The 13507-nt window shown below is 50.0% G+C and overlaps 1 protein-coding gene across 8 annotated transcripts; it reads left to right on the forward strand.

Annotated features, from left to right (window-relative positions):
• Positions 1-7480: 7480 nt before the first annotated feature.
• Positions 7481-10662, forward strand: TEX51 (testis expressed 51). Of its 8 annotated transcripts, none has more exons than XM_033232139.1 (8): positions 7481-7708; positions 7809-7883; positions 8115-8204; positions 8426-8443; positions 8524-8607; positions 9797-9869; positions 9952-9991; positions 10456-10662. In XM_033232139.1, the coding sequence occupies exons 1-8, from the start codon at positions 7510-7512 to the stop codon at positions 10489-10491; spliced, it is 615 nt and encodes a 204-aa protein (XP_033088030.1). In that variant the 5' UTR covers positions 7481-7509; the 3' UTR covers positions 10492-10662. The 8 variants fall into 8 exon arrangements, with proteins under 8 accessions (XP_033088030.1, XP_033088031.1, XP_033088032.1 ...); XM_033232140.1 differs by having other exon boundaries at positions 10459-10662; XM_033232141.1 differs by having other exon boundaries at positions 9797-9865; positions 10456-10563.
• Positions 10663-13507: the final 2845 nt, after the last annotated feature.

The raw sequence follows: 13507 nt of genomic DNA on the forward strand, positions 1-13507 counted from the left end.
GTTCCAGGAACAGAGTCTGGGGAGGAGTGGGAGAAGGCACGCAGACCCAAGGAGCTGAGAGCAGATGCCCAAGACCAGACTGACCACCTTCCTCACCACTTTGCAGGGAACCTTCCATCAGAAAATGCATCCCATAGCTCTGCTGAATACTGGAATACAGTCGAGGGTAAGGAGGATAAAGAGCAGGGAGGAGGGAACTGATCAGGAAGGCAAGGAGCGGGACCTGGCAGGCAGCAGCACCCCATAGCACAGCCCCTGACCAGGAAGAGAAGGCAGGACCCTAGTGCACCCTTCCCTGAGTGGTTGCAGAGCCAACAATCCAAACCTAACAACAACAACTGACGCTTGCTGAGCATCTGCCCGTGGCTAGACCATGGCTGTGCGTGCCCCATTCATTACTCTCCAGTTTTGATCTTCCTAGCAGGCCCTGCAAGAGCCAGCATCAGCTCCCAGGGTGGCAGGAGGCTCTACGTTCCATCATCTCTGCGGAGCTCCTGGCACAGCCCTTGGCAGGCAGCAGGCACACAATAAATGGCATTTCACAGCCATGAGGGGAAGGCCACATGCCAGGCGAGACACCCGGGGAGGCTGGGAAACTCCCCCAGCAGCCGTGAGTGTGGGATTCTCTTCTGTCATGAGGCCTCTCCTTGGGCACCAGAGGAGTCTCCACAAGGGCCTGGCCCACAGCAGCCCCATCTGTCACAGCCTTCAAAGCTAAATACCTTGCCATATGCTCTGGCCCCAGAGGGATCCACTGTTTCCCAGATGCAAATGCCAATAGCAGTCAGTTCTTGTGATTCGTGCTGGCTCACCCTTAGGTATGGGCATATTCACCCATGAGTGTATGGCACAGACAGGTGCCTGAGGTCCCAGTCATGTGGCTGGAGAACCAACAGGAGGAATCCCGAGCACTACCGCCTGGGACCTCATATTTTCTACTGATGCCAAGAGACTCCTTTGAAGCTTAGTCAGTGACACTGCAGGCCTTCCCTTGCAGCTGATCCACTCCCCTGCCCCAGCACACTGGCCTACTAGCAGGCAGCTTCCCAGTGACGGTGGTGTCAAAGGGGTCTGTGCCTTAAGCTCTGTGCCTGGCACGCAGCATGCCCTTCATAATGCATTGCTGTCATTATTGGCAACTGGGCCCAGCTGCCTAAAGTTCCTTCCAAAGAGAAGAGAAAGGATTTAGAAGATTCGAGGGCCTACATTATGCTAAGCACTTGACAAAGATCTCAAAACTCTCCAGAGGTGGCACTCTAATTGGCCACATTTTAAAGATAAAGAAACTGAGGCTCAAGACGTGAAGCATCGAGCCCAGGATCATACAGTAAGGAAATGTCTGCCAGGCATGGTGGTTCACGCCTATAATCCCAGCACTTTGGGAGGCTGAGGCAGGCGGATCCCTTGAGTTCAAGACCAGCCTGGCCAGCCTGGTGAAACCCCGTCTCTACTAAAACACAAGAAAAAAAATCAGCCAGGCGAGGTGACATGCACCTGTAGTCCCGGCTACTCAGGAGGCTAAGGCAGGAGAATCGCTTGAACCTGGAAGGCAGAGCTTGTAGTGAGCAGAGATCATGCTGCACACTGCAGCCTGGGCAACAGAACTAGACCCTGTCTAAAAAGAAAAGAAATGTCTGAACAAGATTTGAAATAAATACATCTGAGCAAAGATGGCATGAAGGTTCATTTCCCATTTCCACCATCCTACCCTCCAGCAGGAAGTGTCAGAGTGCACCTTGTCTGCCTTTTTCACTCCATCTCTTTTTCTTCTTGGAGGGTGGGGTGGGTGGGAGTGGCCACAGTGTTCATTCAACTGGGGCCTAGGTCTGTGAGCTTCTGTGTGGCTTCCAGGTGTTCTGTAGTCAAAGCTCACTTGGAGATCCCAAACTTCTCCATGCACAAGTCCCCAGGACTGGGGCCACACAGGCAGCAACAGGCCACCACCACTTTGATTTCCTGCCCTAACTGAGCCCTCCAATCCTGCTTTGCAGGGCCCCATCAGCTAGGGTCCCCACTGGGCCCGGGCCACCACTAATAAGGCCGAGTCCTTCCCCTGTTGAATGAACAAGTCTTTGTGTTGTGCACTTTGCAGAGCCCTGTGTTCCCAGAATCTCTTGCTGGATGAAAGGACACAGGCCTGGACGTGGCTTTGCTCTGCTCCACAATATCTGGAGCCTTAACTGGGAACACTCGAAAGGCTTAGGGGCTGGAGTCATATAGAGACTTGTTAACTCGCGTGTTGGTATCTGGACTGGGACCACTGTCGCCCAGACCATCCATACGTGGCCTCTTCATGTGTCTAAGGCTTCTCCCAGCATGGTGGCTGGATCCCAAGAAGGAGCATCCCAGGAGTGAACGTCCAGAGAATGAGCTTCCCAGCAGGACCAGTGGAGGCTGCAGGGCCATTCTCACCTAGACTTGGAAGTCACAAGGAGTCAGTTCTATTGCATTCTACTAATTACAAACAAGTCCGTAAGGTCAGCCCAAATCAAAGGGAGGAGAACTGGACTCCACCTCTTGTTGAGGGAGTGGCCAGTTCCCACTGCAGAAGAGTCTGTGGGTGGGACATGAGGCTCCATCTTCTTTGGAAACGTACCATCTGCCACAACGTAAAAGGAAACAGGTGTAATTAGTAAGTTTCAGGGACAGGACCCTTCCATTCCTACAACAATGTTCCTAATGTCTGCAGTATTCTTCCCTACCCAGGGAGCACTACACAGCACCCGGCCTGCCTTGAGAGAGGGGCAGTCACCCAACCGGAGGAGGGGTCTCTAGACCCTCTGCAGTGCCACCAGCCCTGAGAGATGTGTGTGGGAAGACCAGAGCCTCATTCTTCCCGAACAAGGAGAACACATTGCCGTAGAGAAGGATGTCAGCAGGGCTGGGCAGGAAGCCCTTTTTGTCCTTCAAAGATGCTCCCCCTTCCTGGCAGTGGCCATGTGCTCCTGACCTCAGGTGTTTATCATGAGAGCTTTGACAACTACCTCTTCAGAGAGGAGATATAGTGCTCTCATCCTCAGATGTATTCATGGTCCCAAACAAAATCCAAAAACCCAAGGAGGTAGGGTAAAGACATCCCATGCCTGGGCAGAGGGCCTCTATCTCTGCTCCTCCTTCTCCAGAGAAAACAAATACCTCATTTGGGAACCAGAGCTTGTCCTATCAAAATCACCTTTGACCAGCATAAATGCAGTCCTTGTCCCCACCGGTCTCAGTTACCTTAGCGTTCAGACCTGTCTGCAAGACTCCTGGGGAGGCTCATCCTTGCGGACGAGGAGCTTTGTGAGAAAGAAGCTATGGTAAGAAGCCAAGAGGGCGATGAGCAGGCATGCTTCCAGGACTGCCACTCACCTCCATGAGAAGATAGCCAGCGGCCTTGGGCCTCCTCAGAGCTTGGGACACAGAGGTTCTGCAGTGGGCCTGTGGCTAAATGAGAGGAGCCATTTTTCCTTTTCTCCAGGGCTGTGGTCAGGGCCTGGGGTCTCATCAAGGCCATCAAGTGAACCCTGGGCTCCTTCAAGGAGCAAGAACCCCTTTCACTGAAACAGGGGAGAAGCTGGGAACATGGTGTGTGGGGAGTGGTAGGTGAGTCCAGCGCCACAGAGAGAGGAGCGGACATCCCAGGCCAGCCACATGAGCTGCATCATGGCATCAGATGGACAGCCCCTGAGGGCCACCCAGACTCTGACAGCCAGGGGAACCAGGAGAGCAGACCTTGCAAAAAGGAGATGGCCCAAGGAAATGCTATTGTGACTGTAGCCTGTTTTTAGAAGCAGGCTGATGAGGCATGAGAAAGTATAGGTTACGGCAGATTTTAATGACATTTTGAATCAACAGAAAGCCTGTCAAGCTGGCATGTCACTAATTGCCTAATGAAAGACACAAACATGGCCCCTGACAAAGATGAGAGGACGCAGAAATCTCTGTGGGTGGAGAGACCTGAGCAGGCTTCACGGATGCAGAGCTGAACTCAATGTCAGGAAAATGGAAAGAATTCAAGAAAGGGGAATAGGAGTGGGGTGGCGGGCACTGGTCTGGAGGGCACAAAACATGAATGTGAACCCTCATCTGTTCCCCTCAGGGCCTCAGCCACTTCTCCCTAGAGCAGTGGATGGGCTACACTGAGTCCTGGGCAAGGCCACCGCCAGCACTAGCCCTGCATGACTCTCTAGGACCAGAAGGAGATAGCCAGGCGCCCTGTGTTTTGCGGATTCTCCACAGCCACTAACTAGGGAGAGAATGTCTCTGCCCAGCAGCAGAGGTAGACGGGGGAGTGCCCTATAGATCCAGAAACTTGCCTCCTTGAACACCCAAGGTTTCAACCTTTCCCAGAAGCATCATCTCACTTTCAATTCCTCCCAATTCTAGGCAAAATCCTTTTGATGGTCATTAAAATTACATGACTGGCTTCATGCAATTTTAATGTTCTCTACCAACAAATTCTGCAAGAGAGATTCCCCCCAGGCATCCCCATTGATCATTCTAAGTAGATACAACAAAGCATTTCAAGACACAAGTTTTAACCAGAAAGAAAATGAAATGAATATTTCATTTATGATAGGTTATCTGATGATGAACTTTCTGTAATTTTTCCATTAAAAAAATCAAACAACTAAATCCAGTCCTTTATAAAGGCATTGACCATCCAGGTGCCAGCCTCTTGGATGTATCAAATGTTGTTCTTTCAAACAAGGTACCTATAATAACTGGACAGGATTTGCAGGTCAATGACCTCTAAGATGATTTTACCAACCAAATGAGTTAATTTGCTAAGATAGATGCCCTTGTCATGTTCCACTTGTCCCTGGATTTCTAATTGCCTCTATTCTAATATCTCCACAACTCAGCATGGGCAAAACAAAAGCTTGTGCCTGGGACTTGAGATCCTCCCAGAAGATTCCAGGAGACCAAGAAGCATTACAAAGCCTAGATCTGAATGAATTATGCCCAAATGTTAACGGGTAATCAGAACTTTATGTGCTATTGTTGTATGGCAAAGAATCTGGCTATCCTTTGTCCCTAGTACCTAAGAGGGAACCTCTATATCCTCAGAAGTTTCCTGAGTGATAAGAGGGTCTATTATTCATGGTGGGCTTGTGAGACCCTACCTAGCCATATCCTTTTATGTTAACAAAATGACTCAGGAAAAGAGCTGACCACAAGAGAAAGACCAACCATGTGATTAGAGGGTTGGGGCTTTGAACCAGGGAATATCAGGCCAACCTCCAGGGAGGGACAGGGCCTGGAGATGGAGTTCAATCACATGGTCAGTGGTTCAGTCAATCACACCTACATAATGAAACTCCAGTAAAAATTCTGAACACCATGTCTTGCGTGAGCTTTCTAGTGTGACAAACACCAGTTGCCTAGAGAGTGATACATCTTGAGGACATGGAAGTTTTGTGTTGGGGCCCTTCCAGGCCTTGCCTTTCCAGAGATATTGACTTACGAGCAAAAAACAGGCTTATTCCTCATCTGTGATTCCATACAAAGCCAGGGATAGAGCAACATCTCTGCAGTACTCGGAATCACCCTCTCATCACAGAGCCCACCTGACTAGTACAGCCTGAATTTATTAATTCAACTATTTCTCCTTCTTTTTCTTTTTTCTTTTTTTGAGACAGAGTCTTACTCTATTGCCCAGGCTGGAGTGCAGTGGTGCAATCCCAGCTCACTGCAACCTCCATCCCCTAGGTTCAAGCGATTCTCCTGCCTCAGTCTCCCGAGTAGCTGAGATTACAGGTGCACACCACCACACCTGGCTAATTTTTTGTATTTTTAGTAGAGACGAGGTTTCCCCATGTTGGCCAGGCTTGTCTTGAACTCCTGACCTCAAGGGATCCACCTCCCTTGGCCTCCCAAAGTGCTGGGATTACAGGCATGAGCCACTGCGGCCAGCCTCAACTATTTCTTCTAGCAAACCCCAATGCCACATTCCTCTGTATATACAATAGAATCTCTTCCTGAATATACTTCCTACACAACTTCTATTGTAAATAATTTTCACCTCTCCATTTTCTTTCTGGAACTTGTATTAGCTGGATGTTGGACCTCATGGATTGATTATCTAATTGTATTGTATTTTTATTTCCTATTTCCCATCTCTGTCTTTTTGTATTTCTGTCTGGAAGATTTCTGAAATGATCTCCCAACACTTCTATGGAATTTTTAAATTTGCGCTATCATATTTTTAGTCTCTAATAACTCTTTCTTTTACATAGCATCTTCTTCTTGTCTGGGAAAAACAGTATTTTGTCAATTTAATTGTAATTAGGTTCTAAGCTTTTTTGTTTTGTTTTGTTTTGTTTTGTTTTGTTTTTTTAACAGGAGTTTCGCTCTTGTTGCCCAGGCTGGAGTTGCAATGGCATGATCTAGGCTCAGGCTCACATATCCTCTGCCTCCCAGGTTCAAGTGATTCTGCTGCCTCAGCCTCCCTAGTAGCTGGGATTGCAGGCATGCACCACTACACCGAGCTAATTTTGTATTTTTAGCAGAGACGGGGTTTCTTCAATTTGGTCAGGCTGGTCTCAAACTCCCGAACTCAGGAGATCCACCCACCTCAACCTCCCAAAGTGCTGGAATTACAGGCGTGAACCACCATGCCTAGCTAGGTTCTAAGTTTTATTCTGCTTCTTGTCATAACTCTGTACTCTTCCTTTTTCCTGCTGTTTTTGTTTGCCTTTGTTTTGAATTCTTGCTATGGTTTTTGTCTCTTGGTCATGTTAGAGGCATTCCTTAAATGCCTGGTGGTCTTAGCTGCCCATGATCCAGCCCAAGGCACTCAGAATCATGGCATGGAAGGGCAAAGCTTGCCAGCTGAGGAGTGACAAGGATCCCACTGGATTTCTTTATGACAAAAGAGTAGGGAGTTTTGCTTTTTTTCAGGGTGCATTTCACAAAAGAACCACTGCTCTGAACATGGCTTCTCTGTCTGCACTTCTGTGCAATGCTGACTGGAACTTGTCAATACTCTTTGCCTGCACTGTGGTATTAGAAGCTAAGCCCCTCTGGCTTGACCAAACATGAGACAGCTGTCAGTTTATCTATGCCATGAAAACGTGTTTTTTCCATGAACTTCTCCTTGGTTGACCCTTTGTGGAAAATTGTGAAGAGATTCTGATTCTCTTCACTCAACAACCCTCTTGTTGTGCTGCTCTTTTCTGCCTCTCAAGTTTCAGTCGTATTAAACTCTTCCACACCAGATGAACACAGTCAAGATAGCCGAGCACCCACCACCAGGCAGTGCAGCCATCCCTCTGATCCTCACAAGGACCTTCCCTGCTGAGCAAGTGACTCCAAGTTCAAAGGAGGAACTATGTACCAAGGCTCCCACTTAGGTCCAATCCCAAAGCTTGGATTCATATTGTGACTCCACAGCTGGGCCTTGCCTTGCCCTGCAGAATGCACTTTGTGCTGCCAAGAGAATGTGGTTCCCAGGGGGACAGAACACCAGTGTTCCACGTGGAACTTCCAGGCAGGGCACTGGGGCACAGTAGGAGGACCCCAGAGATGCTGCGTCTCCTGATCATCTGTCTGCTGCCCGCCATCGAAGGGAAGAACTGCCTCCGCTGCTGGCCGGAACTGTCTGCCTGGATAGACTATGACCTTCAGATTCTCTGGGGGATGCCGGGGCCACCCATGGAACTTTCTCAAAGCGTTCACTCTCTGTTCCTAGAGGATAATAATTTTCTCAAACCCTGGTACCTTGGTAAGGCACAGACAGGAGATCAGGAATTGGATCTGGCCTCTTTACCTGACCTGGGATCTTACGCCCTTGACTTCTCTTTTACCTTGTATCTCATCCTCAGATCGTGACCATTTGGAAGAAGAAACAGCCAAATTCTTCACTCAAGTACACCAAGCCATTAAAACATTACGAGATGGTGAGGAAGTCAAGAGTCCCAGGGCCTTGGGGCTTGGGTTGACAAAGGCCCACCCTCCAAGGCACTCTCAGAGGCCCATGTGGCCATGGGTGGGTGGTCTTGTGAAGGTGGGAGATGAATGCCGTCTGTCTCTGTGTGCTCTCTGGAACTTCCATTTAGAAACAAGGGTCTGAAAACCCAACCTTGAGCAAGTTGTAGCACTGAACATCCGTTCCCTCCTGCTCTACCTAGATAAAACAGTACTTCTGGAAGAGATCGACATGCACAAGAATCTCTTCACTGCGAGGCTGAATAAGATATCTGATGGGCTGAAGGAGAAGGGTAAGGGGTGGGGACGATCCCTGCACGTGGCCCAGCTCTCCACACCTGCCAAGACCGAAGGCACGCAGAGTTCACTCTGCAGCCCCCTCGACCATCCCCAGGAGCCCCACTCCTGCCCATGAACACCTTCCCCAGCTCCATCTCCTGCTTGCACCCCAGACCCCCTTGGCGCTGTCTGCCTCCCCAACACCTCAGTTTCTCTACCTTCTCACCCCTGGCAGCCTGCAATGAGTCCTGTGGTGAGTATGCAAGGGGCCTGGGCCTGGGGGAGGGTTGAAAGGCACCTGGCACCCCTAGCCCTGTCCCTCCCCTCCCATAGACATACAGTCTACCCTGAAGGTCACCAGCTGTGCCGATTGCAAGACTTACTTCCTCTCCTGCAATGACCCCACTTTCTGCCCAGGTAAGTGGCCGCCATGCTTTCCAGCCTCTCGCTTCCCTGCCCTGCACTCCCAGAGCCGTTACTGTCTCCGTCATTCTCTTTTGCCCAACTCAAGGATTTTTTGTTCTCTATCCTCACCCCGGGTGAAGGCAGCACCTCCTGGGATTTCTTGATCTCCTCATGTCAAGCTCCAGAGCCTTGGAGGCATCTGCCTGTAGGACATCACTCTGGGAGGCCTCTTGGTTCTCAGAGATGCCATGCCTAGAAACATGACCAATCCCTACTCAAGAAGCTGAGGCAGGAGTGTCGCTTGAACCTGGGAGGTGGAGGTTGCAGTGAGCTGAGATCGCACCACTGCACTCCAGCCTGAGCAACTGAGCAAGACTCCATTTCAAAAAAAGAAAAAAGAAAAAGAAAAGAAAAGAAAAAGTGAAACATGCCCAATCCCATCGAACCCCCACACCTGCTCTTCCTCCAGGGCCCTTCTCAACAAATGGCCCCACTCATGCCCTCAGCCTCCTAAACCGGGAATCTGCCTCCACTTAGCATGGAGAATCACCATGTCTTGCTAAATAAGTCTTCTATGTGTTCCCATAGTTTCATTCTAACCTCCACTCTCAGGCCTTCTCATCTCTCATCCAACTTACAGCAACATTTCCCATTAGCCTCCCTGTCCCTCTGGGCCACATCACACTCTGAACTCCTTCTCAAGGAGCAATTCTACCTGTGACACTCCCTGTTTATAACCAGCAGTGGCTCCCGAATGCCCCTAGATAAAGCCTCCCCTCCTCGGGGCCCCCTCCTCCCCAGGCACACCACGTGCATACGGGCAGCCCCATGCTTCTGTTCTTGAGCATGTCCTGTGCTGGGGACACAGCCTTGCCCTTGAACTGATACCTTATTTGTATTTCCAAGTCCAGCTCAGACTCCTGTTTCCTAAGAAGCTTTCCCTGATCACCTCCCACCCCAGAGGCTTGTCAACCATCCTCACTGTCACTTCCCCTCCCATTTCCTGTCCTACTTCCCTTGAAACCCACACCATGATTGTTTGCTTGTCTAGATATGTGCTGGGCACACAGCGTGCTCAGTAAGCGTTTGCAAACAAATGATGAGTGAACAAATCAAAGAATGAAAGGATGGCGGCCTTCTCTCTGAGCCGAGGTAGCCCTGCCTGGCCTCCAAACACCTGGCTCCCTCTTTCACACCCCAGGCAGGAACCGGCGGATCTCCCTGTGGGCTGTGAGTCTCAGCAGTGCTCTGCTCCTGGCCATAACTGGAGGTGGGTGAGTGACCTCTCCAAGCCCCAGCATCCCCAGAGAAAACACACCTGTTCCCTGACTGACTCCACCCTGTGTCTTGTCCCAGATGTTTCCTTTACTGGCACAGCAAGAAGGAGGCAGTAAAGGTACCGGGAAAGGAGACCCTGACCCAATTCTAGGGCTCCCAGGAGGGAAAAGCTGGGTGTGCCCTGGGAGTAGCAGGGCCTGGAACCCTAGTGCTGACCTCCTGGAGTCTGGCGTGCAGAGCAGAGTGGGATCAAGGGCTGGGAATCTCGGGAAGGCCACACGTCAGCCCCCTTATATGCAGACACAGTGGGGCCAGGGACCCAGGACACATAAATGGCAAAGCTCTAGGCCTCCCACCCTCACTACAGAGTGCTATTCCCCCAGCTGTCCCTGTACCCTGCACACCCCGTCTTCACCCTTGTCGCCCTGCCCTGACCCGCAGGGACCATTAATGTGGCTGCCTTGCTCTCTGCTCTGGGTTGGATTTGGCCAGGGGAGACTCCCAGGAAGAGGTTAGAGGGACAGGGAGAAGGCCAGGGCAGCGAGAGGTCAGGGTAGAAACGCCCAGCTGCTTCTCCCTCAGCAGAAACAGGGCAGCCCGCATGTCTTCCAGAAGTGAACAGAGGCCGCAGCTGCCGTCAGGAAGTTCACTCATCTCTGGGTCCCGGTGACCCCCTCCCCTGACACCCTCCATCCTGGGTCCTGGGGCCCCAAAGCTCTGAGGCCTAGGAGACAGCACGGTCTCATGGTTTGCCTACACTCACACCTTTGTAAAGAGTCTCTTCATTAAAACCCCTCCTCATAGCCTAGTTGACTGTGCCGTCTGTCTCCTGCCGGGTGCTGAGATGAGATCTCTTCCCGAGTTATCCTGAGTGCCATGTCCCATCCGCTCACTCTTCCCCTCCTCTCCAGAATCATCCTGTCCTGGTCCCAAAATGATGGTTTTAAGGGCTCATCCAGGCCTCACCTAATTCCAATACCTGAGACGAGGGTGGAGTGGCCTGGGTACCCCCCTCTGAGTCTCAGTTTCCCCATCTGGGCACAAGGAGATGGGGGTGTGATGCTTTCGCCAGGCTGGTGTACCCTGACCCAGGAACCTGCTGGCTCATATTTACTGTCCAGTATTTGGCCATGCCACGGGTGCAGATCCAAAGTCCTCACTCCCCTTTTCTCCTTCAGTCCACCGAAGCCCTGCCAGGGTCCTCAGCCCAGCTCCTAAAAGGAGACCGTATGTCTCCTTAGGCCCTCCTTGTGCTCGCTTTTCGGAGCTGGCGGCTCAGCCTGAAAGGCTTGGCCTCAGGCTGACTTCAGCAGCACCACCCCATGGTAAGGGCTGCCTCTTGGAAAACAGCCAAGGACTGCCAGAGGCCTAAACAGAAACAGAGCATAAATGGCAGCAGGGCAGAGAGTGCCACGGCAGAGGGCAGGGGCGGGTCCCCAGCCACAGGTGCCTCCCTCTAACCCAGCTGGAGGATCCAGGAAGGCTTCCCTGAGGTGGTGTCTTACACCCATGTGACAGCCCAGAGAAGGGCAGGAAGAAAGAGAGGAGTGTGTTGATTGGCATTGCTGAGGAGCAGAGGTCCGAGATGCCTTGAGAGTTTCAGGAATCTCCAGGGATTGTGGTCTGGCTGGAGTGGGTGACACAAGCAAGCATGTGGTGAGAGGTAAGATCCTAAGTGAGGAGAAAGAAGAACTGACAGAGACTCCCAGAGCAGCAGGAAGGCGTGGCATGCTGTGAGTCCTGTGACCGAGAAAGACATGCCAAGTGGATGGGTGGGTGTGAATAGACATGGCTCCACTGAGGCACCCCTTTCACCCTTCTTGCTTTACTAGACTGGGGAGTCCACAGATGTCACGTGGCTTTGGAAGATGTAAAGCACTCCAAGGACAGCGCCATATAGCAAGGGTGGAGGTGCAGCCATTTTGCATGAATGGGTCAGAGCCGCCGGGCAGGTGGCATAGCTCCAGGGGACTGTGGTTCTTTCCGCATGCCTGGGGGGCTGGTGCCATCCAGGACACAGGAGATGCCAAGCCCTCCAGCCAGCCATGGTGTTTTCCTTTTCGTATTTAAATTAGGACCAAGACCATCACCTCAAAAGTAGCCAGAGTGGCTGTTTTCTGATGTGTGCAGTAAAAATAGAAAACCCTGAGTGTGACATACATGAAGCATGAATTGGTGTGTTTGTCTTTGTGTATGAATCTTCTATCAGAGAGTTTCCTTGTTTATGGGTGTATTTTCATGAAAACTCTATATTAAGTTTAGCTAGAATACAGAGGTCAAGGAATTTAGAGTCAGGCAAACCTTGGCCAGAACACAGGCTCTGGAGGACTTCTTTCAACTATGACAGAGCAACTTACAGCAGACTAACACTCCAGGCAAGGGCAACTAGAAATAACTTACATCAAAGGACAAAACAAAACACAAAGGCTGTGCTCAGCCATAAGAAGAGGCAGGCCCTAAGCACTCAGGTCCTGGAGAGAAGGGGTGCCCTGAGTGAGCCCTGTGCCCCCTGCATGGGTGAGCTATTGGAGCAGCAGGGAGACTGCAGGGGCTCAACTGAGGATGACCTCAAAGCTTGGGAGAGCTTTCGGCAACCTCACGGGACAGAGAAGACAATACTTGGAGTCTGAGTATGCTGAAACAGAAAGTGAAGGCTTCAGAGACCTGAAAGTAGGGAGGTGCAGAAAAGTCAAACAAACATACTGCATCTATTTCTTCCCCACCCTCCAAAGCACCCTCATGCAACACAGGGCTAAAGACAAAGAAACCAAGCAGACAGTATCTGAAATGCAATTGATTAGAGATTTGGATGCTGGGGAAATAAAAATTGGAGTTTTTGACCCACATAGGAAGATGATCCTTGGTAAATACTCCAGGATATTGGTTGGGAAGGCTATACTCTGAAAGTGGGCATGTGCACAACAGGCAAACCAGTCCCTACAAAGCATGAAACTAAGTTTCAAGGTATTCAGCCCTTGACAAAGTAAAGGGGTCTGTTATTCCACATTCACTGATGGAGGAGAGGATAAACACTTTATGAAGGAAAATACCATCTATAGTCACTATGATGTTTGATTTATAATGTCCAGTATCCAAACACATATTAACAGGTATACCCCCGAAAAATAGGATCAAGAGAAAAAACAGACAAAAGAAACAAACCTACAAGTGACCACAAGTGAGTTATCAAATATTAATATGAAAATGACTGATTAGTGCTTTCAAAAATATTTAAGATTCCTGTTCAACGAATAGGACTGGAGCAGTTGGACACCCATAGCAAATGCAAGCCTCAGTGTAAGTTTCACACGTTGTAAATTAACTCAAAATGGATAATGGACTTAAACGTAAAATAAAACTATAAAACTTTTAGAATAAAATACAAGAAAATCTTCAGAATCTAGGATTAGGAAAGGAGCTCTTACATGTGATACCAAAAGCATAATTCATGAAAGGAAAAATTGATAAACTGAACTTCATCAAAACTGAAAACTTCTGCCCTGATAAAGGTCCTGTTAAGACGATGAAAAGACAGGCTCTAGACTGGGAGAAGATATTTGCAAAGCACATCTCTGACAAAAGGCTAATATCTAAACTATAAAAAGAACTTTCAAAATGCAACAGCCAATGTTAA

Source organism: Trachypithecus francoisi, unplaced genomic scaffold (assembly GCF_009764315.1).
Source record: "Trachypithecus francoisi isolate TF-2019V2 unplaced genomic scaffold, Tfra_2.0 Lachesis_group13, whole genome shotgun sequence".
Taxonomy (NCBI): Eukaryota; Metazoa; Chordata; class Mammalia; order Primates; family Cercopithecidae; genus Trachypithecus; species Trachypithecus francoisi.